General features: G+C 42.7%; 1 protein-coding gene across 7 annotated transcripts in view; it reads right to left on the bottom strand.

The window, feature by feature from the left end:
- Positions 1–4,852: 4,852 nt before the first annotated feature.
- The window catches only part of mef2cb (myocyte enhancer factor 2cb), a 70,963-nt gene continuing 53,223 nt past the window's right edge, over positions 4,853–22,592 (bottom strand). For 2 of the 7 annotated variants that reach the window (XM_026342877.1, XM_026342876.1), the window contains 7 exons: positions 19,466–19,609; positions 16,460–16,649; positions 15,691–15,738; positions 11,061–11,233; positions 9,508–9,637; positions 8,966–9,101; positions 4,853–8,670 (listed from right to left, as the gene is read on the bottom strand). In XM_026342877.1, coding sequence (XP_026198662.1) covers positions 8,322–8,670; positions 8,966–9,101; positions 9,508–9,637; positions 11,061–11,233; positions 15,691–15,738; positions 16,460–16,649; positions 19,466–19,609 — 1,170 coding nt within the window. In that variant the 3' untranslated portion in view covers positions 4,853–8,321. Of the gene's footprint in view, positions 8,671–8,965; positions 9,102–9,507; positions 9,638–11,060; positions 11,234–15,690; positions 15,739–16,459; positions 16,650–19,148; positions 19,287–19,465; positions 19,610–22,592 lie in introns of all 7 variants that reach the window. The other 5 variants (XM_026342882.1, XM_026342879.1, XM_026342880.1 and 2 more) reach the window with 5 other exon arrangements.

The raw sequence follows: 22,592 nt of genomic DNA, 5'->3' as shown, positions 1-22,592 counted from the left end.
ATTTGTTTTGCTTTTTTTTTTTTTTTTTTTTTTATTCATCCAAGAGGCTTCGTTAATGTGAACGGGACAGAAGGGAGACATGAAGAGAAGGGGAACCGTGGCTCCTGCGTGGAAAAACCGCCCTTGCGTAATGAGACGACCCGCTCCGCCATTCTCAATTCTCCGACGCCGTTGGCTCTGGTGTGCGTATTATTTTTAATATTGATGCATATTCAGTGGATGGATTTGCATTACATGCTTCTGATTTAGTCTTTATTTCGACCTAGTTTTTTTTTTTTTTTTTTTTTTGCATGATCTGCGCCCAGACGCATGTTTAGTGTGCTGCAGCGATGCCATGCATCCCCTCGAATTTCCGACTTCCTATTCAAATTGGAAGGATAAGATGATGTTGACTACAGGGACGCGTGTGGACGCCGCTGTGGTCTCCATAATTAAGATTTTCTTTAATCTGAATGATGTAAATCGGCGGTAGCCTTTGAATTCTCATGCATGCATGAACAAAGAGCTGTGGTGGGCAAACAATAGAGGAGAATCGGAAGTCACAGTGAGGAGGTGCTGTTTTAAGATAACAAGGGAATGACACGGGCTGCGCGAAAACTAATAACCGAAAAGTCTCCTGCCCAGTTCGTGAGAAATCCAGTGACGCAGCGGTGACATTTAGGAAACAATTGCTCAGGCTGTCTCCTCGGCGTCCGTGCATGCGCGCAGTGCTGCCAGGGACGAGCACACGCGTGCAAGCGCAGTGCGCTAAGACAAATGCATCTCCAGCCACCACACAGTATAAAATAATAAAAGAAAGGGCGACTGCGTTTAAGGAGCTCAGCGTTGTCACGTTTCTGTTTGAAACTATTACACATATTACACCTTTATGATCTTCACCCAGAAAAAAAAAAAACAAAAACCTTACAAGGAATCAAGTGTCTCAACTTACCTCCAATTAACAGAATCCAATCACGCTGCTGCTGCTTGTTACTTGTGCTTCGTCACGTTGATGGGACGTTTTTTTTTTTTTGTTTGTTTTGTTTTTTCCAAGCAGGACAAACTTTCTGCTCCAGCAGCCAAACGCAGACGCAGCGCCTGAAGGCTACTCCCCTCGTCATTGAACCTTGTTCTTAAACTGCTCCGTGGCTCAACACCAGTGGTCAGGCTGGCTCACGTAAAGATATTCAAAGCCACGGGAGTCCGTTTCCCCACCTATGCTGAGCTCCTAACTCTAAAACGTAATATTTAATCCTGACTTGCTCTAAAATAGAGGGATATTAGTTACTCAGTGCTGTAGTAGCCACTCTCTGGGAGTTCATATGCTCCAGACATCACGCTCTGGTGCATTGGCCACTTTTATCACACCTAACCCACTCAAAGTGTGTGAATGATTTGCTATAGACACAATTTAAACTATAATTCTTACATTTAGATGGAGCTGTGTTGGTTTTAATTCCAGGTTGATATTAAGGACTGGTGCAGGTGTAGATGTTTGCGGATGGATTAATCCTAATAATAAAGCAGTGCGGCCTCTTTATTCTTTAGAGTCGTGGCTGTAATGATCTGACAAAACAAAAATCCCCTCACTTCTTTGGGAGAGAGGCCACCTCGAGTCTTTGCTCCCCTTCATGTGTAAGAAATCCGAGCCTGACTTGGTGACCGCGCAGCCTCGGCGTCTGTATTTGCGCAACGCGCTTGAATGATGCACAGGAGACACACACACACACACACACACACACACACACACACACACACACACACACACACACACGTGTGTTGGCGTCGGATTACACTGTAGTCTCGTTCTTAAAACGACTTTTACGTTGAACATAACGACGTTTTGTAATAATGACGCCATCAGGCCGCGCGTTTTAATAGAAACCAAAAAAAGCCGAGACGTGGTTGAAAAGCTGGCACAAACTAAATCAGATCGTTTGCTTTGACTTCTCCTCATGCTGACGAGATGTTTGCGCAGCTTTTTTTGACGTTAAACGCTCCTTTATGAAGGTGATGGGAGCCACTAACTCGGCTGCTAACGAGAGAAATATTTGACCGTAAACCAGCAGAGTGATGTTGGGCCCTGACGTTTAGTTCTCAGCCTACATTAAATAGATATTCTTCCAATTTAATACGCAGCCTGCGACGCAGTTTGCAACAGGAAGATGTGAAGCAGAAGTTTGAGATGTGTCTAATGAAACACCTCCAAGTTAAAGAACCGTCCAAGATGTTTTCTAAAAGCTTACCTGCATTTTTACAGCTGCATCCGGCGCCGTGGAGCCTACTAATGAACCACACGAGTATTATGTCCTTTAGTTGCCTTTTATTATTATTATTATTATTATTATTATTATTATTATTATTATTATTATTATTATTATTATTATTATTTGAGTTGCTTTATTATTTACAATAATTTACATTACAGCGTGCCCTCATCATCATCATCATCATCATCATCATCATCATCATTATTATTATTGTTGTTGTTTCATCGGGTCTTGAGCAGAAGTGGTTCAGAGGTAAACGACGAAGGAACAGCTGAAGATTCTTACTCTGACTTTACAGAGAGGTGTGTGAGGGGCAGTTTGATGAGCACACGGACTTATATAGGTCCCGTCGAGCTACACGAATGGCGCTGGGGGACCGAGGGTGAGGAGGATGAAGGTGGGGGGCCGTCGACTACGCGACTAAATGGTGACATCTAGTGGTGATTTAGGAGAAGTGACGCACACCCTTTAGCCCCCGTCACCTCATATCTCTGAATCATCCCAGTTCACTTGTGCAGCTCTGCTAATTATATGCATACAGGAGGTGTTAAAACACACTGGAGTGCAGCCCAGACTGCCACAGACTGAGATAAAATAGTTCACTTGACTGACACCCACAGTCCAGTGATGCAGCCGAAAGTGGACTGAAACTGAACATCATCAGTTCATCTACATTGTGGATGTTAGTAAATTGAAATGTGTCATCTTTGTGTATTTATTATTTCAAGTTTAGCCTGTTGTCTCACATCTCATGTCTGCATGTGGCTGTAAACAGGCTGTTGGATGATGGAAACCCGTTGCGTGCCAGTGATGTATCAGTCTGACCTTTGGAGGAAATGTAAGAACTTGTGTCAAATGTAATTATACATGACACTGGATCTTCAGTGACTTCGTGGGCCACATTCGCCTCTAAAGTCTTCATAGCGGGTTTTTGGTTTCATGCAATAAAGCGGCAGAGGGACTGAAAGGAGGGCGGCCCGGTCCAAACCCGCGACACTGCACGGAAACGGATCCGGCAGGATTTAGTGCAAGAATTCAGATAAATCCCTGCAGCTGTATGTTCGTGAAAACATAGCATAAAGATATAAACAGCTCCTCAGCACACACACACACACTCACACACACACACACACACACACACACACTGTATCTCTATGCTGCAGCAGTGCTGCACGGTTTCACTGATGCAGGCCGAGTGTTTTCAGCTGCTTTTTAAAAATGAGAATTGCTCGATTACAGGCTGTTGTGTTACTGCGCATATTCAGTATTTAAAAAGACAAAGACATTTAGAATGGACTCATGTGAACAATCATTTTGGTTTTACAAAGATAAAACTCTGATCTCTATAATAATACAATCGTGCAATTAATTCATCGCGAACGCCCCAATAGAAACTGAAGTTTCCAGTCAGGACATTTGGAGAGAACGAGTTTTACTTGTGGATTCATTCAGTAAAATCCAAATAGCAGCTTAAATAATTCACTGAGGTTCAGTTGAACATTAAACGGTGATCAGTGCGGGTTTACATCTTTTTAATGAGACCACAGCTTCTTTAACAGCAGCCTACACGCGTATCTTTTTAAAAATAAACATTTAAAAATCAAACTGATGGGGACTCGTTAGATTAAAGAAGACTTCAAATCAAATGAAATGCCATTATTTAACAGATGGACGTATCTTCATTTGAAGCTCGGTTAGTTTTCTGGACTTGAAAAGCACCTTTTGGTGATTTGTCCAAACGGAATTAACCTGTATATCCAAACCTCTAACGAAATAATAATAATAATGATAATAATAATAATAATAACAATAATGATAAACGTTATATAATTGATCCACTTTAGGGGAAAAAACGAAACTACATATTTCCGTTTGCTTGCTTGTTGTTGTTTTTTTTTTTTTTTTTTAATCTTTATTCTCTGCGGTTGGAAGAAGCTGAACTTAAAGCAAACAGCTGACAGGTGGAGAAACACCGAGGCCTGCGCACAGACGCATCCTAAAGCAGCTGGGATGGAAAAATGTGTCTCATTTCACAGCGAGTTGTTGGCGCGATGACGGTGTCTCTGCAGCCGCAGCATCAGCAGCACCTTCCTGCGCCATCCACTGTCGTAATGAAGTAATAAGGACACGGTGCAGGGTGTTTTTTTTTTTTTGTTTTTTGTGCGTCAGGCATCACTATGAAAAAACAAACACTTCATCTTTTGGTTTATTTTGTTCTTTTGTTGATGACTGGATGTGATGAGTCCTGCTTTAGGCCTTCACACCGTCTCTGCTTGTCTCTATGTACATTGGCATCATGTATCACTGCGACTGTGACTTTAAGTGGGATGAACATTGGCTTTAAATGTCAAACGAATGTCTTTCACACGGATCCTGGGGTTTAAAAAGCTAAATATGATGCCACTGCCATTAATTCAATGTCGTGCGTTTTATATCGTCTTCTAAGGAAGCTGCTGTTGCACCATGCACTCTTCATGTTGCCGTTTTTGTTTGTTTTCCCTTGTTGAGTTTGCAGGTTATCCTTTTGTTTGTTTGTTTGTTTTCTGGGATGCATGCAGAAACAAAGTCAAACACAAATGAAACCACACCGAGTCACGTCAGGATAACTAAGAAAGCCAGTAACTTTACTGAAATCTCTGCAAAATACAAAGAGCCTTTCCCTCCAGCAGAGGAGACTTTTATTTCATCCCCATACGTTTAAACTACATACAGCTGAATCAAGTCCCTTGAGTTACAGAGATGTGAATTTAATTTAATACCATCTTAGTCTCAAGTGGCGACAAAGGCCAGCTTATGCCGCTGAAAGCCGCTCTTGCGCTCCAGAAAACATTAGATCCGAACCTCCTCCCCCCCAAATTTCAGGTTTATACAAGCTACATTAATATTACAGACTGACTTTTTAAGCATTTTAACATATTACTCTTTTTTTTTTTTTTTAGTTCCTTTTCAGCTTCTGAATACAACTTAAATAAAACACAAACACGGTGGAGCAACAAATAACAACACCATGTGAATGCAGGGACTACACATGGCTGTACAGGGGTGTATGGCCTCCCTTTTTTTGCACTGCAAGTGACTGATCAAAACATGAGCTGAGGTACTGCTTGGGTCAATTTTGAGGTACCAACATTTAGTCTGTTATAATAATGACAAAGAACAACCGAGGAACAGAGGATTGAAAACAAAAAAAACAAACAAACAAAAGAAAAAAAGAATGGCTTCAAATTTACAACAAAAAAAGAAAAGAAAAGAAATAAAAGACATGTCTTTGGTTCAAATTCTTGTTCAAACTGCAGCACTCTAATTAACCTTTGAAATATTAGCATTATTCAATTAAAGATGATTGAACTTGTGTGTAATGTGCTTTGATCAAGTGGACGAGTGTGTTTCACATGATCAGGCCTGAACTGATTCTAAGTGAACAAAAACAAAAATCAAGAACAAGTTTTTGCATGTAACCTGTAAGTTATTAATATTGTTCTTACTATTTTTTTTTTTTTTTTTTTTTGCACAAACTCGTAACAAAACCAATAAATGACCATGGTTGGTACTGCTAGTGCAACTTGTTTATCTGAAGCTACATTTGATTGAAATGTGAAACCAATTGTACATTTGAGCAAATTCTTTTTATTGTGTCGTTTCAATGCTTGCAAAAACCATAAATGAATGTGAAAATAAAAGTTGACTTTACAACATAGAAATGCCACTGGCTTTGGTTTCTCCACACTTATACTGCCTGAAACATCATTTTTTTTTTCTCAGCCTTTTTGTATTGAATTATAAAAAAGAGAGAGAGATAGATAGAGAGAGAGAGAGAACACCGTTATAGAGGCTCTGCCCCTGTTTGACTACACAGACTGTATACAGTAACAACATTGTGAACCTGCATGAAATATGCACATAGAAATATCAACACTTAAGTGACAGCAGATACGGGAGTGGGAGGCAGAGAGATATGTGGCTAATTTTGTTGTTTAAAAAAGACTAAATCAAAACAGCTATTTATCCAAAATAAACAATTGTGCTTCTCCCATATACCAGCATGATCAGTTTATCCTTGTGTATCTGATGCTGAACTGTTATTGACATGTGGCAAATGATGTGGAACCCTGTTCTGGAGAGTGGAACGTGGGGAGTCACAGGACGACACGGAATCAGATTAAGTTTTGCAAATGATCGGGAATAATTAATCACAATGCATTTTCAAAATTGGATTATACAAATATGATTCGAAAGGAAATTTGTACAGATAGGGGGCAACATCTGGAACACAAGCCGAGATGGTGGTGAAGAATCGAGATGAGAAAGAAAAAAAAAAAAGTCAAAACTTTTTATTTATTTATTTTTTTAGATTAACGACATTAAATTAGATAATTAAGTTAAAAAATGAAACATCTGATGGGCTGAGGGGTTCGTCATATTTCCCCATCAGCGTGATGTATCAACGTTTCTCTCGGTGCCTTCCCCAGTTCCAGTCTCACGACATTTTCCACTAACAGACATTCAGGCCTGTCTTTCCTCTGTCACACAAACCCTGGCAATGCTTTCCAGCTGGTTTTTAAGGTTAGACTAAATACACTCCTGAACAGCATCATTCAGGGCTCAAATTAAACAAACCAGACAACATGTGCAACTGCACATAGAAACTCCACTATGAAAACCAACAAAAATCATTATTATATATATATTTATATATTAGAAAGCTATACACAAGCATGTTAATTTCACAGATTTTTTTTTTTTAAGATTCTTAATATTACCATTATTATATATAATTAGAAATACACGTTTAAAAACAAACCTCTACAAAGATAAAACAGTTCAGCAAAGCATTGGATCTCAGTTTGTTTTCATGGCTTACGGCTTTGAAGCCCTGACATTTCCCTTCTGGGTGAACTATCCATCTCTTATTAGCAAAGCTATCAAAAAACACATTCTGGCTTATAGAAACTACAAAAAGCCACAAAAATGCTTTGCATTGGATTCCTTTCATATGAAAATATAAGCAAGTGTATCGTACAATTGTTTTTTATTTTTCCTTTTTTTTTTTTTTGTATATTAATACTGAATAGTTAATACTAGATCCAGAGTTTTCTTGATTACACTAACATAGCTCTTAGATCAAAGGGTGGTCCTCGCTCAGCTCCGTTCTTTAAGGGGAGCCCTAAAATCCTCAAAGGTTCCACATGTCTAGGATCGGATTTGCCAGTTTACCTGTAAAATCCTTCAAATGTTGCATAATAGCTTTTCATTTAACGAGTAAATAAATCTTGTAATGTCTGGCAACTTTTGACCCCTGCCCTTCCCCCCTTGACCCTCTATTTACATAAATACGTTGAACCTGCAACATGACATCATCTAATGTTAACACACATTTTTGCAAGGGAGAACTGCAGAGAAGGTATATAGAAATGAAACTGACACTGTACACATGTATTGTTTGTCCAACTCAAGTGCTAAGGTGTTTTCCACTGGACACACTCACTCTCATGTTAATGTTTTTTTTTTTTTTTTTTTTTCTTTTTGTCTCTAGTCACTGATATATCGCTGAGGCAAATTGTAAGTAAGTTTTATGAAACAGAGTACCTGACTATTTTTTTTTGTTTATTTGTTGATATGCATATATGTACACATACACACACGTGTAAAGATATATGCATATGTGATTCTTTTTAGCCACACACAATACAATTTATGCATAGTTCCCCAACAAAAATACCCCCTGATCCCGACCCAACCAACACTCACCCTCCCAAACCCCCATTACAACACCCCACTGGTTTATATAATGTCAATATGTATAGCACACACACTCAAAAAAACAAAAACAAAAACAAAAGACAAAGAAAAAAACAAAACAAAGAAATTACAGATTTAAGAAAAGGGTCGTCCCTTTTCGATCCTTCAGCGTTAAAGTGATAAAAGGAGAGAGGCAATGGTGTTGGGTGGTGAGTGACTCATGATATCAAGTGAGAGGAGGAAGAGGAGGGAGCTGACTTGGGGGGCATCGTAACGCTGCATTGTTGGGGGCTCAGGGCAACTCGGGGACTGCCGGGGGAGAGGACAGATCTATCATGTCGCCCATCCTTCTGACAGGCGCACCCGTTTGATGGAGGGACTCTCGCGCTCATCCAGGGCGGGCCGGACCAGTCCCAGAGGCGAGTGGAACTCGTTCCTGTGCTCGTCACGGTCGCTGCCCTCGTGGGAGCTGCTACAACTGCTCAGGCTATCAACGGGGGAGCGTCCCGAGTCCTGGCGGGACGAGGGGTTCTGGGGAGGTGGTACCCCGCCACCGTAGCCCCCTGGTGTGCTGCTGGTGCGATCTCTAGGAGGAGAAACAGGTTCGGACTTGATGTGCAGGCTTTGAGCAGAGGGCAGGGAGAGATTTGAACCCTGACATAAGTGAGAGCTAGAGCAATTTCTGTTGGAAGGAAAGGAAACGCAAGGGGTTACAGAGTTACAGAGAAAGAAACAAAGTGTTTTCAAAGTCAGTCTGTCGCACACACGCAAGCATGCAGGCATAACTACACACACACACACACACACACACACTCATACTCAAACATACTACAACAGGCAGGTGTCACATCTGTGTTGGACCTTGCAAGTGAAGGTTGAAAACGGCCATTTTGAAAAAGGGATGAAGTAATAATTTATGTGTTACATCATGCTTTTGACAACAAAACAACACCTCCGATTAAGTTGGACGCCCTTACCCTAGCTGGCCGAGAGCTGAATGCTGCATGTTCTGAAGATGTTGCTGTTGCCACCCGCTCATTGAGCCGAGGTGAAGAGAGCTGCCGCTGTTGAAGCCAGACAGGGAGGACAGGTCTGCACTATTCAGGGAATATTCTGTGTACACACACACACACACACACACAGAGGAAGTGGAGGATGCAAATTATAGGTTGTTCAAAGAAGTTCACACAAAGTTGCAAAGATAATACATCTCTGATAAATGGGAGCTGCTGCGATGACACTGTGCATGATTTAGTTCTGCAGATGGGACAATAGCACCCTCTGCTCTTAGACTGTTGTATGGCACTTAAAACCGGGAAGGAGGTTTTAAAAGCAGCACATACAGTATACTTGAAATGAGTCACACTATCTTCTTTACTGAAGCACATTTGCAGCAATATGTCTGCTTATTTGAGCATAGACCAAGACAACTGAGGAGATATGACATTTTCTTTCTGGGTAATGGCAGTTGAATGGAGTTTAAAGGTTCATGCAGTGCATACATGTTAGCAGTACATACCAGTACCATAAGAAGTAGAGATGGTAGATGGGTAACCGCCCATGCCTTGTCCTGGTAGGGTGGGAGTTGCTACTGATACCACTGGGGTGGCCAATGACTGAGCAGACTGAGAGTTGTTTATTCTCTGGTTCTGTGACAGAGGAAGAGAATACACAGAAGAAGGAAAAAAGAGAGATGGGAGACACTTGAGAACATGAAATTAACTCCCAGACAAAACAAACAAGAAACTGCAATAGACCAAGAAAGTTTTTTTTTTTGTTTGATTTTATTTATTTCTTTCACTCAACAGATGCTGAGCGAATGAAAGTGATGCCAACTTCTGGGGAAATTAATCACTTGACATGCGACACAGCTGAACCCTGCCAACCCTGTCATTTACCACCCTTTCGGAGGGCCCACTGTCGCTATAGTAACACCATCAGTCTCCACGGCAACAGCAAGGGTAGCAACAGCAAGGGAGAGGCACTTTACTGTGGCAGAGGGGAGGGCTGGCAGAATATAAGGGCGGTTTGATTCAAAAGGAAAGTGTCTTCGTATTTGTTACCCTTAATTTCTGAGTAATAAACGCTGTGAGTTGTAGGTATGTGGTGTTCGAGTACACTCTATAGGCAGGCGTGGAGATTAAAGGACAGAATGGAGGAGTGGATGTGCAAGAGCTGAGGCAGAAAGAGGCCACGCTGCTTTTACTGTGATCCACCACTGGGTGGCACTATGTGCCCTCACAAAATGTGATGTCTGGCGACAGCGGCGCCCGCAGCACCGTCAGCAACAACAAAGGTGAAAGTTACTCTGGAGTTAAAGTTTTTCAAAAACGATGTATCTCTATAATAATCTCAGTAACAATGCAAATTAAGAGCTTACACTCAGATGACGGTGCTCTCTCACTTTCTACAAGGCACATGATGCTCTGGAGAGCTACTGAACACAAAGCATTTTCAATTTCAGATTGCCAAGGCCCTAGGTTTGTTTTTGATTTCTAAGATGAGTTGCTTCTAATCGAGTGGCAGTCTGACTTACCAACAGCAGATCGACATCCTCAGACTGACGGCATTAAAAGGGGAGGGTAATACATTCAAATTAGTGCGTCTGAATGAGAATATAGAAGAGGTGGCTACGTGGGGGACTAGAGATGGAGCTGCTGCACGACTGAGCCAACAACAAGAACAACAAGAACTAACGTAACTAACTTAACACAGCTTACTGGAAAGACAGGAGAAGGAAATATCAGGGCCTGTAATGTAAGTGCCTAATACGCAAACGCACACAGCAGAAGAAACATCTGACAGCATATTAGACTTGGACCAAAAGAAAAAGAAGGGTATTTGCTTTAAGAAGCTGTCAAATCAACAACATGACGTGTCTAAAGTCAAGCTAATCAGAGCCATAACCTTATCAACCCAAGTCTGATATGAAGAGATGAAAGCAGCAGAAAGAAACGAAACAATCGGAAACAAAGCCAAAAGTCCCCTGTAGGTGGGAAGATATACAGTAAGGAAGAGGGTGGGGAAAGGAGGAACAGTGCCAGGAAAGAGGGATAGGGATAGGTAACTCACAATGGACGGCATGTTGTTCTTGGCGCCAGGGGGAATGAGCACACGTAGGTCAGGTTTGCGGTTGTTCATGCCTAAGTTCATGGGTGGGGGCGACTTTGCCTGCATGTTCTTGTTCATGCCACCTGGAGAGACGAGCAGACTGGGCGAGTTGCGGTGGTTTCCATATCCATTTCCTGCGAGCGAGGAAGAGAGGCAGGAGAACATTTAATACACCACAAGCCTTGCATTTAATGTACCACAATTGTTGAACGGTGTTTGAGTAACACACACACAACTATTGATGAGGATTTCTTTCCACTGTTTGTCAGTTATACAACGAAGGCAAACCACTTGAGACGACCAGCTAAGGCTGCATGTGCCAGTAAATCGTGTAAAAGCATTTAATTATACAGGCAGCAAGACCAAAGAGTGATGTCACGCGTCATTCATAGTCCGTCAGAGGTAAACGTATGGCTTTTTGAGACAAAGATTTCCTCTAGGACGCTTAGAGAGCCAAGTGCAGCACCCATTTCTCCCTCAAAACATGATGGGGCGAAATCCTAGCAACATCTGAGCATGGGGTTGTATAGTCTTTGTTTCTAACCCAATCCCACAGACTGTTTTTCCCCTTACTTTTCCTTCCTTCTTCCAAAGGGTAAGAACACAGGGCGCTGTGTGGACGTTCCCACTTGAAAGACAGGCAGGAATTATACGTTAGACATAAATGAATTTCCTAATCATATACTCCAGGGGAAAATGAGTCGCAGATGTCTTCCTGGGCAATTTCCCTTGCTGATCTTTGTTTAATTTGAGAGCGAGGTTTTTGTTGTTTGGAAATGAAAAGTCTCAAAAGCTCAATTTGAACAATCTGAAGAGTAAACGACCACTAGCGGTGAGAGAAAATGAGGCCGTCTGACAGAAAACAAGAAAGACCGTGCCCGCGACTGCTGCAGCGCGCGTGTATGTATGTTCACGGCGCTTCCGGGATGTGTGATGTGTTGAAAATCTGTAAGTTAAGGCGCACTACTTTGAACTTCTATATGAAATTCACAAAATGCACATTTTATGACAGCTCCTGCGCGAGCCGCGCATATGGACGCACGTGCGCGTTTTGTATTGGACCCTCTTCGTTCCAGTGTCAATCTCGCATTAGCAAAGAGGCAGCTGCCTCTTCAGTTTTCCCGCTTTCTCATTCTCATGGCTCGCCCTTTGTGAGATTGAGTGGGTGCATGTGGAGATAGATGAATGAGACCTTACACACGTCTAAAACATACACACATACACACTCTTCAGTAAATAACTCAGCAGGAAGTACATCAGTGTTTCTGTACAGATGAATAAAAAGAGACGGAGCTATAAAGAGATATTAATACACACTTTGGTCAAGATGACACGGACTTCATCTTGGTTACAGTTAATCAGACATCTGTGTATTGCCACCCTGTAGAGATGGCTCCAGTCCAGTCAATTATCTGCTAGATGACTATGATCATGAGTGGCATAGGCCAGTCCTTAAACACTTCAAAAGCAAAATCACTAGCTAATTAAGCTAATGAAGCAAGAACTGTGACTCGAATCTTTCCATTCTGCAGCCTGATTACCGTGATTTTAGGGCAGTTGCATTCAATGGCGACACATTGACTTGACTGCTATATTAGATGTAGACACGATATCCAGCGTTCACTTCCACTCTCCTCCTCTAACGTTACTTTGCACGGTCGAGCTGGGGCTCGGGCTGGCGTTAACTGTTTAGAGGAAGTGCCAAAATTAAACCCAGCCCAGGAGTCCGTTTTATCACACTTAGAGAACTGCATCTGATCGAAGATTAAGATCATTTTTTAGTTTTTTTTGTTGTTGTTGTTGTTTTTTTTTCTCTGATGTATGAGGGGACAGCTTTGCAGAATTGCAATCTGACTTTATAGGTGCCATGGTTACGACCTAGTGCACGTCAGAGATGCATGTGTTTGACAAGAGCTCCCCAGAGTCAGTGTCTCTCTTTCCCTCACACACACACACACTCACACACACACACACACACACAAGGAGAGGTGTGGTTAAACTCATGTACATTTTACTGTTACTGAACAAATTTCTGATGTCCTGTTGTGGTCTAACAGGCGCGCTCCATTCTATTCTCCATACGCACACTCTTCCGTTGCGGTTTGGCCAAATGTGCATTCAACCCTGAATTCTCCAACTGAACTAAGTTGTCACACTTACACTTACAACTTGTACAGTTGGTGTGAAGTGCTCATAAGCTTAAACCCCACTCTGTTAGACATGTTATGAACCTGACTTGAGGTCAGTTACTGTATGTCGATGTTTGAGCCGGTATGTGAGTTGGACCAGGGATGTCTTAACTTCTTTGAGGGACTAATTGGTGTGTGATCAAGGTGAGAGGTGACGGGAGTTTCTTGTTAATTCCTTGCAGCACTTTGGTAAGTAGAGTGCTGATCGGAGCATAGATGACAGGCACCTAATTGCACAAATGCAGGTGGGAGGTTTTTACAAGCTGGGGCCCTGGTCCAGAGCTCTCCTCATCAGCTCTCTTTCACTCTCCTTCTGCCGCTCTCCTCAACTCACGCTCTCTTCTAGCCAGCAAAGGAGTTGACAGATTGAACACATACTGTATATAACTGATCAAACATATACATGCACATAGACACTTCCCACAATATCTCCAAAGAAGACACATGATGACTCAGCTTTAGAGTAACATGCATATTTGCAATGGACTAGAATTACTTGGGGACTTTGTGTGATTTAGAATTTGCACACACTCCTGGGTTTCGTGCAGCATATTTGCACAGGATAAACAAAAAGGCTGTGCTTCAATTGCATTTACATGCCAAATCCCAGGGATTATCTCCAGATATGATAGAGACATAGTGCATGTTGACGATAATGCTGCAATGACAAGAAACTCTCAAGAGCAATTTCTACATGGTAAGTCGAGTACATGAGTTCAAGTACTTTAAGTCATGAAAACAGTGTTCCTAGGCAACCAACAGTTTAAAAAATTGCAAATGATTTTGTGCTTTTTGCTACTTTATTATTAGGTCTGTGGAAACAGCATACATGACCGAGACTTATGGGATTAAGAGACAACTACAGAAAATCTTCCAAACTACAGGAAGACTCCAAGTAATGTTAATGTCATGTGAGTTGTGTCCAACTCTTTTCACCAACAGTTGAACCATGAAATCTGGCACACACAAAGGAGTTGCCTTTATGTGCATGTATGAAACACAGGGACACACACATGCAGGCACACACAAAGCTGCTCCTATGTCACTTAGGCCACACCACTTAAAACACTCACAGGCCAGACAGCACTTGTACAATCCGCTTATCAAAACTTAACGGTGAGGAGAAGAGGAACATTAAAACAGTCTTTGTGGTGCCACAGTGGCTGGGCCACCTCACACTGAGTCACTTAGAGGAACATCATTAAAATGGCTGACCAAATTCACAGAATACTTCCATCTGTGTTCCCCCACTGTTTCTCCTTTGCACACATGCTTCCACCATCAGTGGATATTCATCACTGGGGTTTCCCCCCCACATGCTCTTTCTCTCTCCCCCTAGATGAGATTTAAGAGAGCTTTGAATGGAATCTTTTAGCTCCCACATGACTCTCTCTCCACATCATGTTTTTCGCCGCTGCTGAGCGACGCGCAGCTCTCACAGAGCGTCTCTGTTCCTTTCGACTACGGTGACACAAAGGCTACATTTGAAACGTGCTGTCGACAGAACACACGCCACAACAAATGGTCCTGTTGTGTGTGTGTGTATGTGTGTGTATGTGTGTGTGTGCGTTTGATGAGTGACCAGACAGAGAAACCAAGCATTGACCTCTTGTGATGGAGCCCTAGGGGCCAGACAAGGCTGCCCAGCTGTGCCCCACTGACCCCACCCCATCACCCCATTCTCCATTTTTACACTCTGCACTGTACACCAGGCTGTAAAATTTAACCCTTTAAATAGGGGAGTCTCTTTGCCATGAACTCGGGCCTGCAATGTCCTCAGGGACAAATCCACTGACACACAGAAGCTAACACATAAGATTTCTTACACATGTTCCCCCTACATGGGTTTACTCCACTCTCCCCAGGATCATTATGTCATGGTAAGCCACTCCAAACATTGGATCATTTTGGTTGCAGACATATGATAGCAGTTAATGTGTAGCAGGTTTGCCTGGCAAAACAAGTTGCTCTAAATGACAGCTATGAGTGTTGTCAATTTGAGTTAACATCCAAAACCAACATGTGGCAGGAATAAAGAAATAGCTGATAACACAGAGAAGACGAGAAAACCCTATTGTACCTTCAAATGTACATCATCTACTCTTAATGTCCATCCGCCAGTCTGCTGCTTCACTATACAGTTCCATTTTATTTCTGTTTCCCCCCCACTTGTTCTACCGTTTTATAGATAAACACAGGCAGGATGTGTCACAGTCCCAGCACTGGGCAAGCATTCCCAGATGAACTCCACGACCACTAACATCAACACATCATGGACAAAATCTCCATTTGGGTTTGGGTTACTATTAGTCATGCATTTTATGGCCTCGAGTGGGTGAGTGGGTGCCATGTGTGTGTATGGTAGCAGACAACTATGTGTGAAAGGAGGAGGTCATTCTTACCAGCACTGGTGCCTGCGCCAGTGGTTAGGTCAGCACCCATGAGGCCACCTGAAAGATGGAAGTGAGAGGAGAGCAAAAGAGAGAAAACCATTAGAGGATAGACACATTCCTAACATCCACTATGCCGTCTGTCTCTTACCTTGCTGAACTTTGAGACACTAGCTCAATTTAATCACAATCCACTGTATGTGTGTGTGTGTCAGTACATCATATATGTACTGATACTGGAAGTAGCACTAATTCCCATTTAAACTCTGAACAACTAGACACTGTGAGTGGATACATTATGCTGCTGTCCAAGATAAATGACACATTATTATTTTTAAGCCATATGATGTGAAAGAATGGGAGGGTCCAGAACGTGTGCGGTTTGGTGTGGATGCTTAGAGCGCCAAAACTCATATTTAGTTTGTGCTGGCCCATTCAGCATCCAGTTGTAATGACAGGGTAAGATTGTGGGCAGCAGCCTTCAGACCAGAGGGCCAGAAAAACTTTGGACAACAATAACAAACCAACAGGCCTGATTTGCTTATGTCACTAGCAATGCAGTGCCTATACATCCAGTATGGCCACACTGCATATGTAGAGCCTCACACACAGACAACGGGACTGTGAGATGAATTAAATATGATAATAGGTAGTTGTCATAAAATAAACTGCACATTTAATGTGTGCATCTTTTAGCAGGACAGATAGATGTACATACAAACGAGGCAACAGATGGTCTACAAGTGTGAAGATGCATGCATGAGTGCAGGTGAGGCCCTACCTGTGTTACCTGCACTGGGAGGTCTGTGTGTCACTCCGGGAGACATGCTGTTTCTCTGAAGGCCGTGGTGCGCCAGTGGCAACAGGTTGTGGTTGCCTAGAGAACCACCGGGATGGCTGTAAATTAGATTGTTCTGGTTGCTAACGGGGATGGACACAGGCATGTCGTAGTTGGATGGGGGCACAGCCTGCTGAGAAAGATAGAGAAAAAGAGAGATCCGAGAGTTTGATTACACTACAGATACCAACAATTTCAGCGAGTGAACAAAATAAAATAGGGCAATCGAGTACAGGGAAAGGACACAAAGAGGGAGAAAGACATGACAATTCAGAGATACTCCAGGAACACAAAGGAATTTCAGATCATTTCACTATCTACAGGGTTACTCTTACTCCAGAAGCTGTCAAAAAAAAAAAAGAAAAAAGACAGCAGCAGCCAAGTTCAAAAAGACAAATGGACAACAAACAATAGACAGTCATGCATAGATGAATGGAAGAGAGCACAACTTCTTAAAACAAGGGCTAAAAATAAAAGATTGTATGAATATGGGAAGGGAGCGTTGCACAAAATCCAAGGGGTAAGTACCTAGAAAACGCCTCTCAGAGTTCCTCAAATTGCTACCAATACATTATATGTGTTGGCAACACCTTGTCTTTCAAAACTCGATCCACCCTAGGTAGCTTACTTTGGAAGTGACCAGTATCGCTCATGCGATTTATCATTGTGAAGGCAAAATGTCGCCTGGAGGAAATACTGTAATGTGGTCACTACATTTATATTTCCTAAAATGCATTCCTGGTTTATTACATTAAAGATATAAGAAGGCTATGGTTTACTGGGAACAAAGCCAATGGCATCCCACGGTTCTAAAAAAGCTGGAGATAACTCAGTCTGTCTTCACCTCAGTAAAAAAAAGTCTGCTGCAGTTCTTGCAAAAGTAGCTTCAAGACTGGATAAATGAATGCAATTAGGAATCATTTATTTTTCTGTCATATGGCGCTAATGTGCAGTGTTTTTAAGCGGTAGACTCGGATCAGTCGGCAGTCTCATCAGGAACATAAGTAGAGGTAGTCTGCTGGCCCCCGGCATCTAGTTTGTCATGTTTATTGTGTCCCTTGGCAGAAAGGCTTAACCTTGGGAGTGCCCTGGAAGTGGTTGATCTTGCATGTGAGCTTTAGGAAACAGGGCCCTAAATTATTACCATGTGTTTCAGTGTATCCGTGGAATTATCAGTGTAGCTAACGTGCATTAGCACTTTTGTTGTCTGCTTTAAGGCTCTCCCTTTTTGCTAATGTTTTGTGTTTTCAGGCAAAATAATAATTCAAAGTCAAAGGCTGGAGGTGTATACTGAGAAAGGCTAAAACTTCTATAGGCTTCATCTATCACCTACATGATCTATTTGTCCTGTTTGATCTTTTTAAGACTTGCTACTTTTTTCCAGCTCAGATTCCTCGATTCCTTGTCGGGCTTCTTAAACTTCATGACCTTCTGCGATGTTTTTTTTTTTTTTTTTTTTTTTTAGATCTGGGAGGCAGTCTCTGTGTGCACATTAGTGCGCACACAGACCCCACTGCTGGATGGAAGGGGCCCGTCAGTAAGTTGTCCTTTAACTGGTGCCATCCTTCCTGTTTTCACTCATCTTCCTCCTCTGCTTTTGCCCACAGTCCCCCCAACAGTCCCCAGCAATCCAGAGGCCCAGTGCTTGGCAGCCACCCTGACCACACGCTGAACTGCCACTTGTTGTGCACAGAGTGCCCCCCCACTACCACCACTACCCCTTCTGGTCCACCCCAAACCCCACCCAGCTCCAATCCCAAACCCACCCCACCCTGCCATGCGTCTAACCACATGTCCCCTTGCTCCACGCGGCTGAGACACCACTGTTTTCTGAATTAACTACAGTGGAATAATTTTGTTTTATGTTGTGTGCATGTGTAGAACACTAACCGTTCCAATATGTCGCTTTCTGAACGAAGGGGAGGCTCAGTTTACATGGAAAGCAGATTTTAGTTCAGTGTAGTTTCGGGTAGCTGTCTATACATTATATTCTTCTGTAAAATTAACTAACTATATAATATAAATCCAGCAGGTGACATGTCTAAACATAATATGCCTCTTTAAAGTATGATATTACCTTGCAGAAGAACTTTGCCTTTGATTTTTTTCCAGAAAGGATGAGAGATAATTGAGTTTTGTGACATATAGAGATGTGCTTAAGAGTTTGTGAATGTCTGCTGCTGTTTCATTGCCACAGTGTCTGTCCTTGTTGTTGCGCCTGACTGAGCGCTGTGTTTTTGTGCAGGAAAAGGAAAAGCACATGCAGACCACACCTCCCTTGAGAGCCAGGCAAGGCATTATGGGTAGCAGGTTCAAGGTGGCAGTCCACTAAGGTTAAAATTTGTCATGAGAGGAAATCTGCAATTATTACAGCAAAAATCCCTCCAAGTTATGGTTACAGTCAAATTAAAGGACCCTACCTCAACTGTAATTAAGCAAAATCACAGGACTATAATTACTTTCTCTGTAAGTATACAAAACAATGTCTCTCTAGTCTTACTCTCACTCTCAACTTATGTATTTATTCTAGTGGCAAACATTTGTGGTTAGCTGTTTTAGTTGAGCAGTTTCCGGTCAGTCAGCATTTTGTTAGTCTGCTGATTATGCCACATAGTGTCAACCCGGTACTTACAGGTATCTTATGAGTTTTAATCATGTGATCAAACTCCTCGTTAATCTGTTTATATTTCTCCTCAGTGCGTGGGGTGAGAATAAGAGCAGTCTCGAGCTCCGGGCTCTCGCTGCCTTTGTTCTCCTTCTTGTTTAATGCCTGCCAGGTCCCACAACCACAGAGATGGACGGAGGGACACGCGGGTGAAGGGAAGATGGGCGGTGGGAACAGATGATGTAAACGAGGAGACGAGCGACAGAAAGCATGGGGGCGGGGGGAAGGGAAAGAGAGGAAAGAAAGGTGAGAGGAAGGCTTGAGTTTCAATGAGAGGTACTTACACACAGTCTCTGTCTGCTGATCATCAGATCAATGTCCTCGTTTATTTTCCTGTACTTGTCCTCTGACTCGGGGCTGTGACCGACCGAGTCGTCTGCGTCGGGGTCTGGGCTGTCACAGCCGTTTAGGCCCTTCTTTCTCAATGTCTGCAAACAGAGCAGTTACACAACATAGTTGAAGGGTTTGGGGTAAGGAACAGTGACCCAGGTGAACCACTGGGGAAGGACAAATGGTGATGACCTGCGAGGAAGTACCTTTTAGAATCAAATCTGACAAAAGAGTCTAATTAGAGAGCATTTGGAAAAGCTTTTAGAGATTTCTTTAAGAGAAGTACCCCACTTATTTTAAGTGAATACGTTCCACAGTTATTTTTTTTCTCTACGAGAAAATTGTGCCCGTCTCTTCGAAGGATCTTTAGCCTTTCTGATGAAGGCTCCATTCTAACCTTCGTCAACACGGGGTGACATGAGGATACACTGGTTGCTTTGTGAACAAGTAAACATTCAGCTAAACATTCAAGATGGCACCAAAAAAAATTAATCACATCCAATAACAAGACATTACAAATGATCAAGCGCCTGACCACATGACAAATCATAGGACCTTCAAACCTCATAATTACAGGAAAGGAAAAAGTCATAAAAAACAATTTATAACCATAACCATCAGCGGGTCGGGGAACAGAATCGAAAAACACAGTAGACAGGTTTGAGTTCATGACTGTAAATGTCGTAGTTTCTATTTTGGCCACCTGATGGCCACCTGCCCCCATTGGAGTGTCCAGAAAACAGCCGACAGGCAGAAAAGCACGGCTCTCCACTCGCTCACCACTCCCTCCGAGTGGGAGAGACACACAGACAAAGAGAGGCGTAAGAGGGAGAGAGAAAGAGAGAGGCTGCCTCTGTCCTTTTTTAGATATTGTTGACAACCATAACAACAGGGATACGTTTCAGAGCACATTAGTGTGTGTGATAGCATGAGGGTATGTTTGCTCGAGCAAGTAGGCATGTACCAATAGGTGCTATGTTCAACTGCCTTGTAAAGTGAGAGACAAAGACGGAGTGGGAGAGAAGAAAAGTACAGTAGCTGACAGTTAGAGATCTCTTCAAAGGCATCCCCTCCTCTCCAACCCCCCTTTTCACTCTCTCTCCCCCACACCCCCTCCCCTCTCCTCCTGGCTTTAATAAAGGGAGATTAGTCTACAGGAGGAATATCACGGGCCTGCTCCTGTCTGTGCAGTCGTCGCTTCACACTGCGCTCTCCTACTTTCATCTGAAGCTCCATATCAGACAGACGTAATTAAATTTACTTTAGCACACCCTGTATTTGATGCTGATCAAGTGTGTGTGTGTGTGTGTGTGCGTCGCTGTATATGATGTAGTGTGTGTGTGTGTGTGTGTGTGTGCGCGTGCGTCTGTGTGTGGGAGGGGAAAGAGGGGAATGAGTCTGTGTTTGTGTGTGCATGTGTGGGTGTGTGAGAGTGGGTGTTAGCGTCAAGAAAAAAGAATGAGAGACTGAGCAGGAGAAAGGAGGAAGATAGATCCTAAGATAAGTTAATCTCAGTGAACTTCTTCCTCTCATTTGTTTGTCTCTGTCAGTACTCACTCATGAGTGAATAGAGATACGAGTGCTAGCTACTCCATCACAACCACCAGCAGAAGTGACAGGGAGCGATCTGCCTGCTTAGAAAACAAATAACAATCCAGTCATCTCTCATGTCAGCACAACAAAGGCCTGTTTTGAGTGTGGTTTTAGTGAACTTAGAGGGCTTCTTTTGTGTGTGTGATAACTGTTTGATTCCTGAGGCGTCTCGTGGCGAGGCAGCTACTGTAAGCGTGTCAACATTTGCTGGCTCTCCTTTTCTCTCTCCGAATCCTCACTTGGCCCCTAGAGTGGAAATCTGGAATTCTAGATTTGAAAGCGTCTCTCACATCTTTTGACAGTCTTCAGGAAATCACACCAAACAAATCATCCAAGCCGATGCAGGAGATCTGACTTCTAACAGACCTACAATGAATCAGGCACTCTTGCTCTATCTAAGGTAGTTGAGTCAAAAGAACAAAGGGGTTGCAGAGGTTTAGCATGCTGTCTTTTTTGGCAAAGGCGTGAGATGTAAAACTTTTGGTATTTCTTTTGTGTAGTTTCATTCTGGCCTTAGCGATGCATCATATCGAACTGACAAAAGCTGAACCGCTGGCCTTTTTTGTTCACATGAGGATGCATGCAAGAATAAAAAAAACAAAACAAAACAGAACAACTTTTCTTCCTTGCATAGATTTCCACCACCTACCGCCAACAGCACAGCATGCATGAGAGATTCACTTCCATTCCAGGAAGACTAGCTGTGGGGTATTGCTGGGAGATGAGAACGAGGGCTGGGGAAAAGGTGATACCCATATGGGGCAACTGAGCTGGTGGTCTGAATCTGAAAGGGGGCTGGCTAATGGGGGCACTGAGTGTTGATGGGTTGTAGGGAGCCAGAGTGTTATATGACTTTGAAGCATGTGGTCCAGACTTAGTTTTCCATCATGGCTCAGGACATTGAGGGTGCGGTACAAGATCACTATGCCACTCATCCCAGCTATGCCCACCTGTTTAAAGCCATCACACCTGTTGCCAAAGGCTGGTACACAACTCTGCAACCAATCAGATGTGTTGGACTGCTCATGTAGCCATAGAAGGACCTGTCTCCCTTGAGCTCTCCACCTCACCGCCCTACCATCTTGTATATTTTTCCCTTCTCTAATATCCTATTGCTTTATCCGTGCCCTCTGTATTTCTTGAATGCGTTAGAGTCATAGACTACTGCTCCAGACAGATCTTTGTCTTTATTCAGTGACCTCACCCCTTTATAAGACACATCAAAAATGTAAATTTCACAATGAATGAAAGAATAATTTTACAAATCATTGGGAAAAAAAGAGCTTTTACCCCAGTATTGAAAGAAATAAGACTATGGGTATGAAGAGCTGGCATGGAAATAGAGTCTTTGGGGAATATGCTAATAGGATGAGGATTAAACAAAAACATTTTGGCGCAGTTCGCTTGTGCCAAGAATTTTATGCACAGAATATTCACCCAAATCATCTTTCTTATGTTAAAATTCTTCGATTTTCCCAGTAAGTAGGA

Source organism: Anabas testudineus, chromosome 9, assembly GCF_900324465.2.
Source record: "Anabas testudineus chromosome 9, fAnaTes1.2, whole genome shotgun sequence".
Taxonomy (NCBI): domain Eukaryota; kingdom Metazoa; phylum Chordata; class Actinopteri; order Anabantiformes; family Anabantidae; genus Anabas; species Anabas testudineus.
This window is presented reverse-complemented; position numbering and strand designations above follow the sequence as displayed.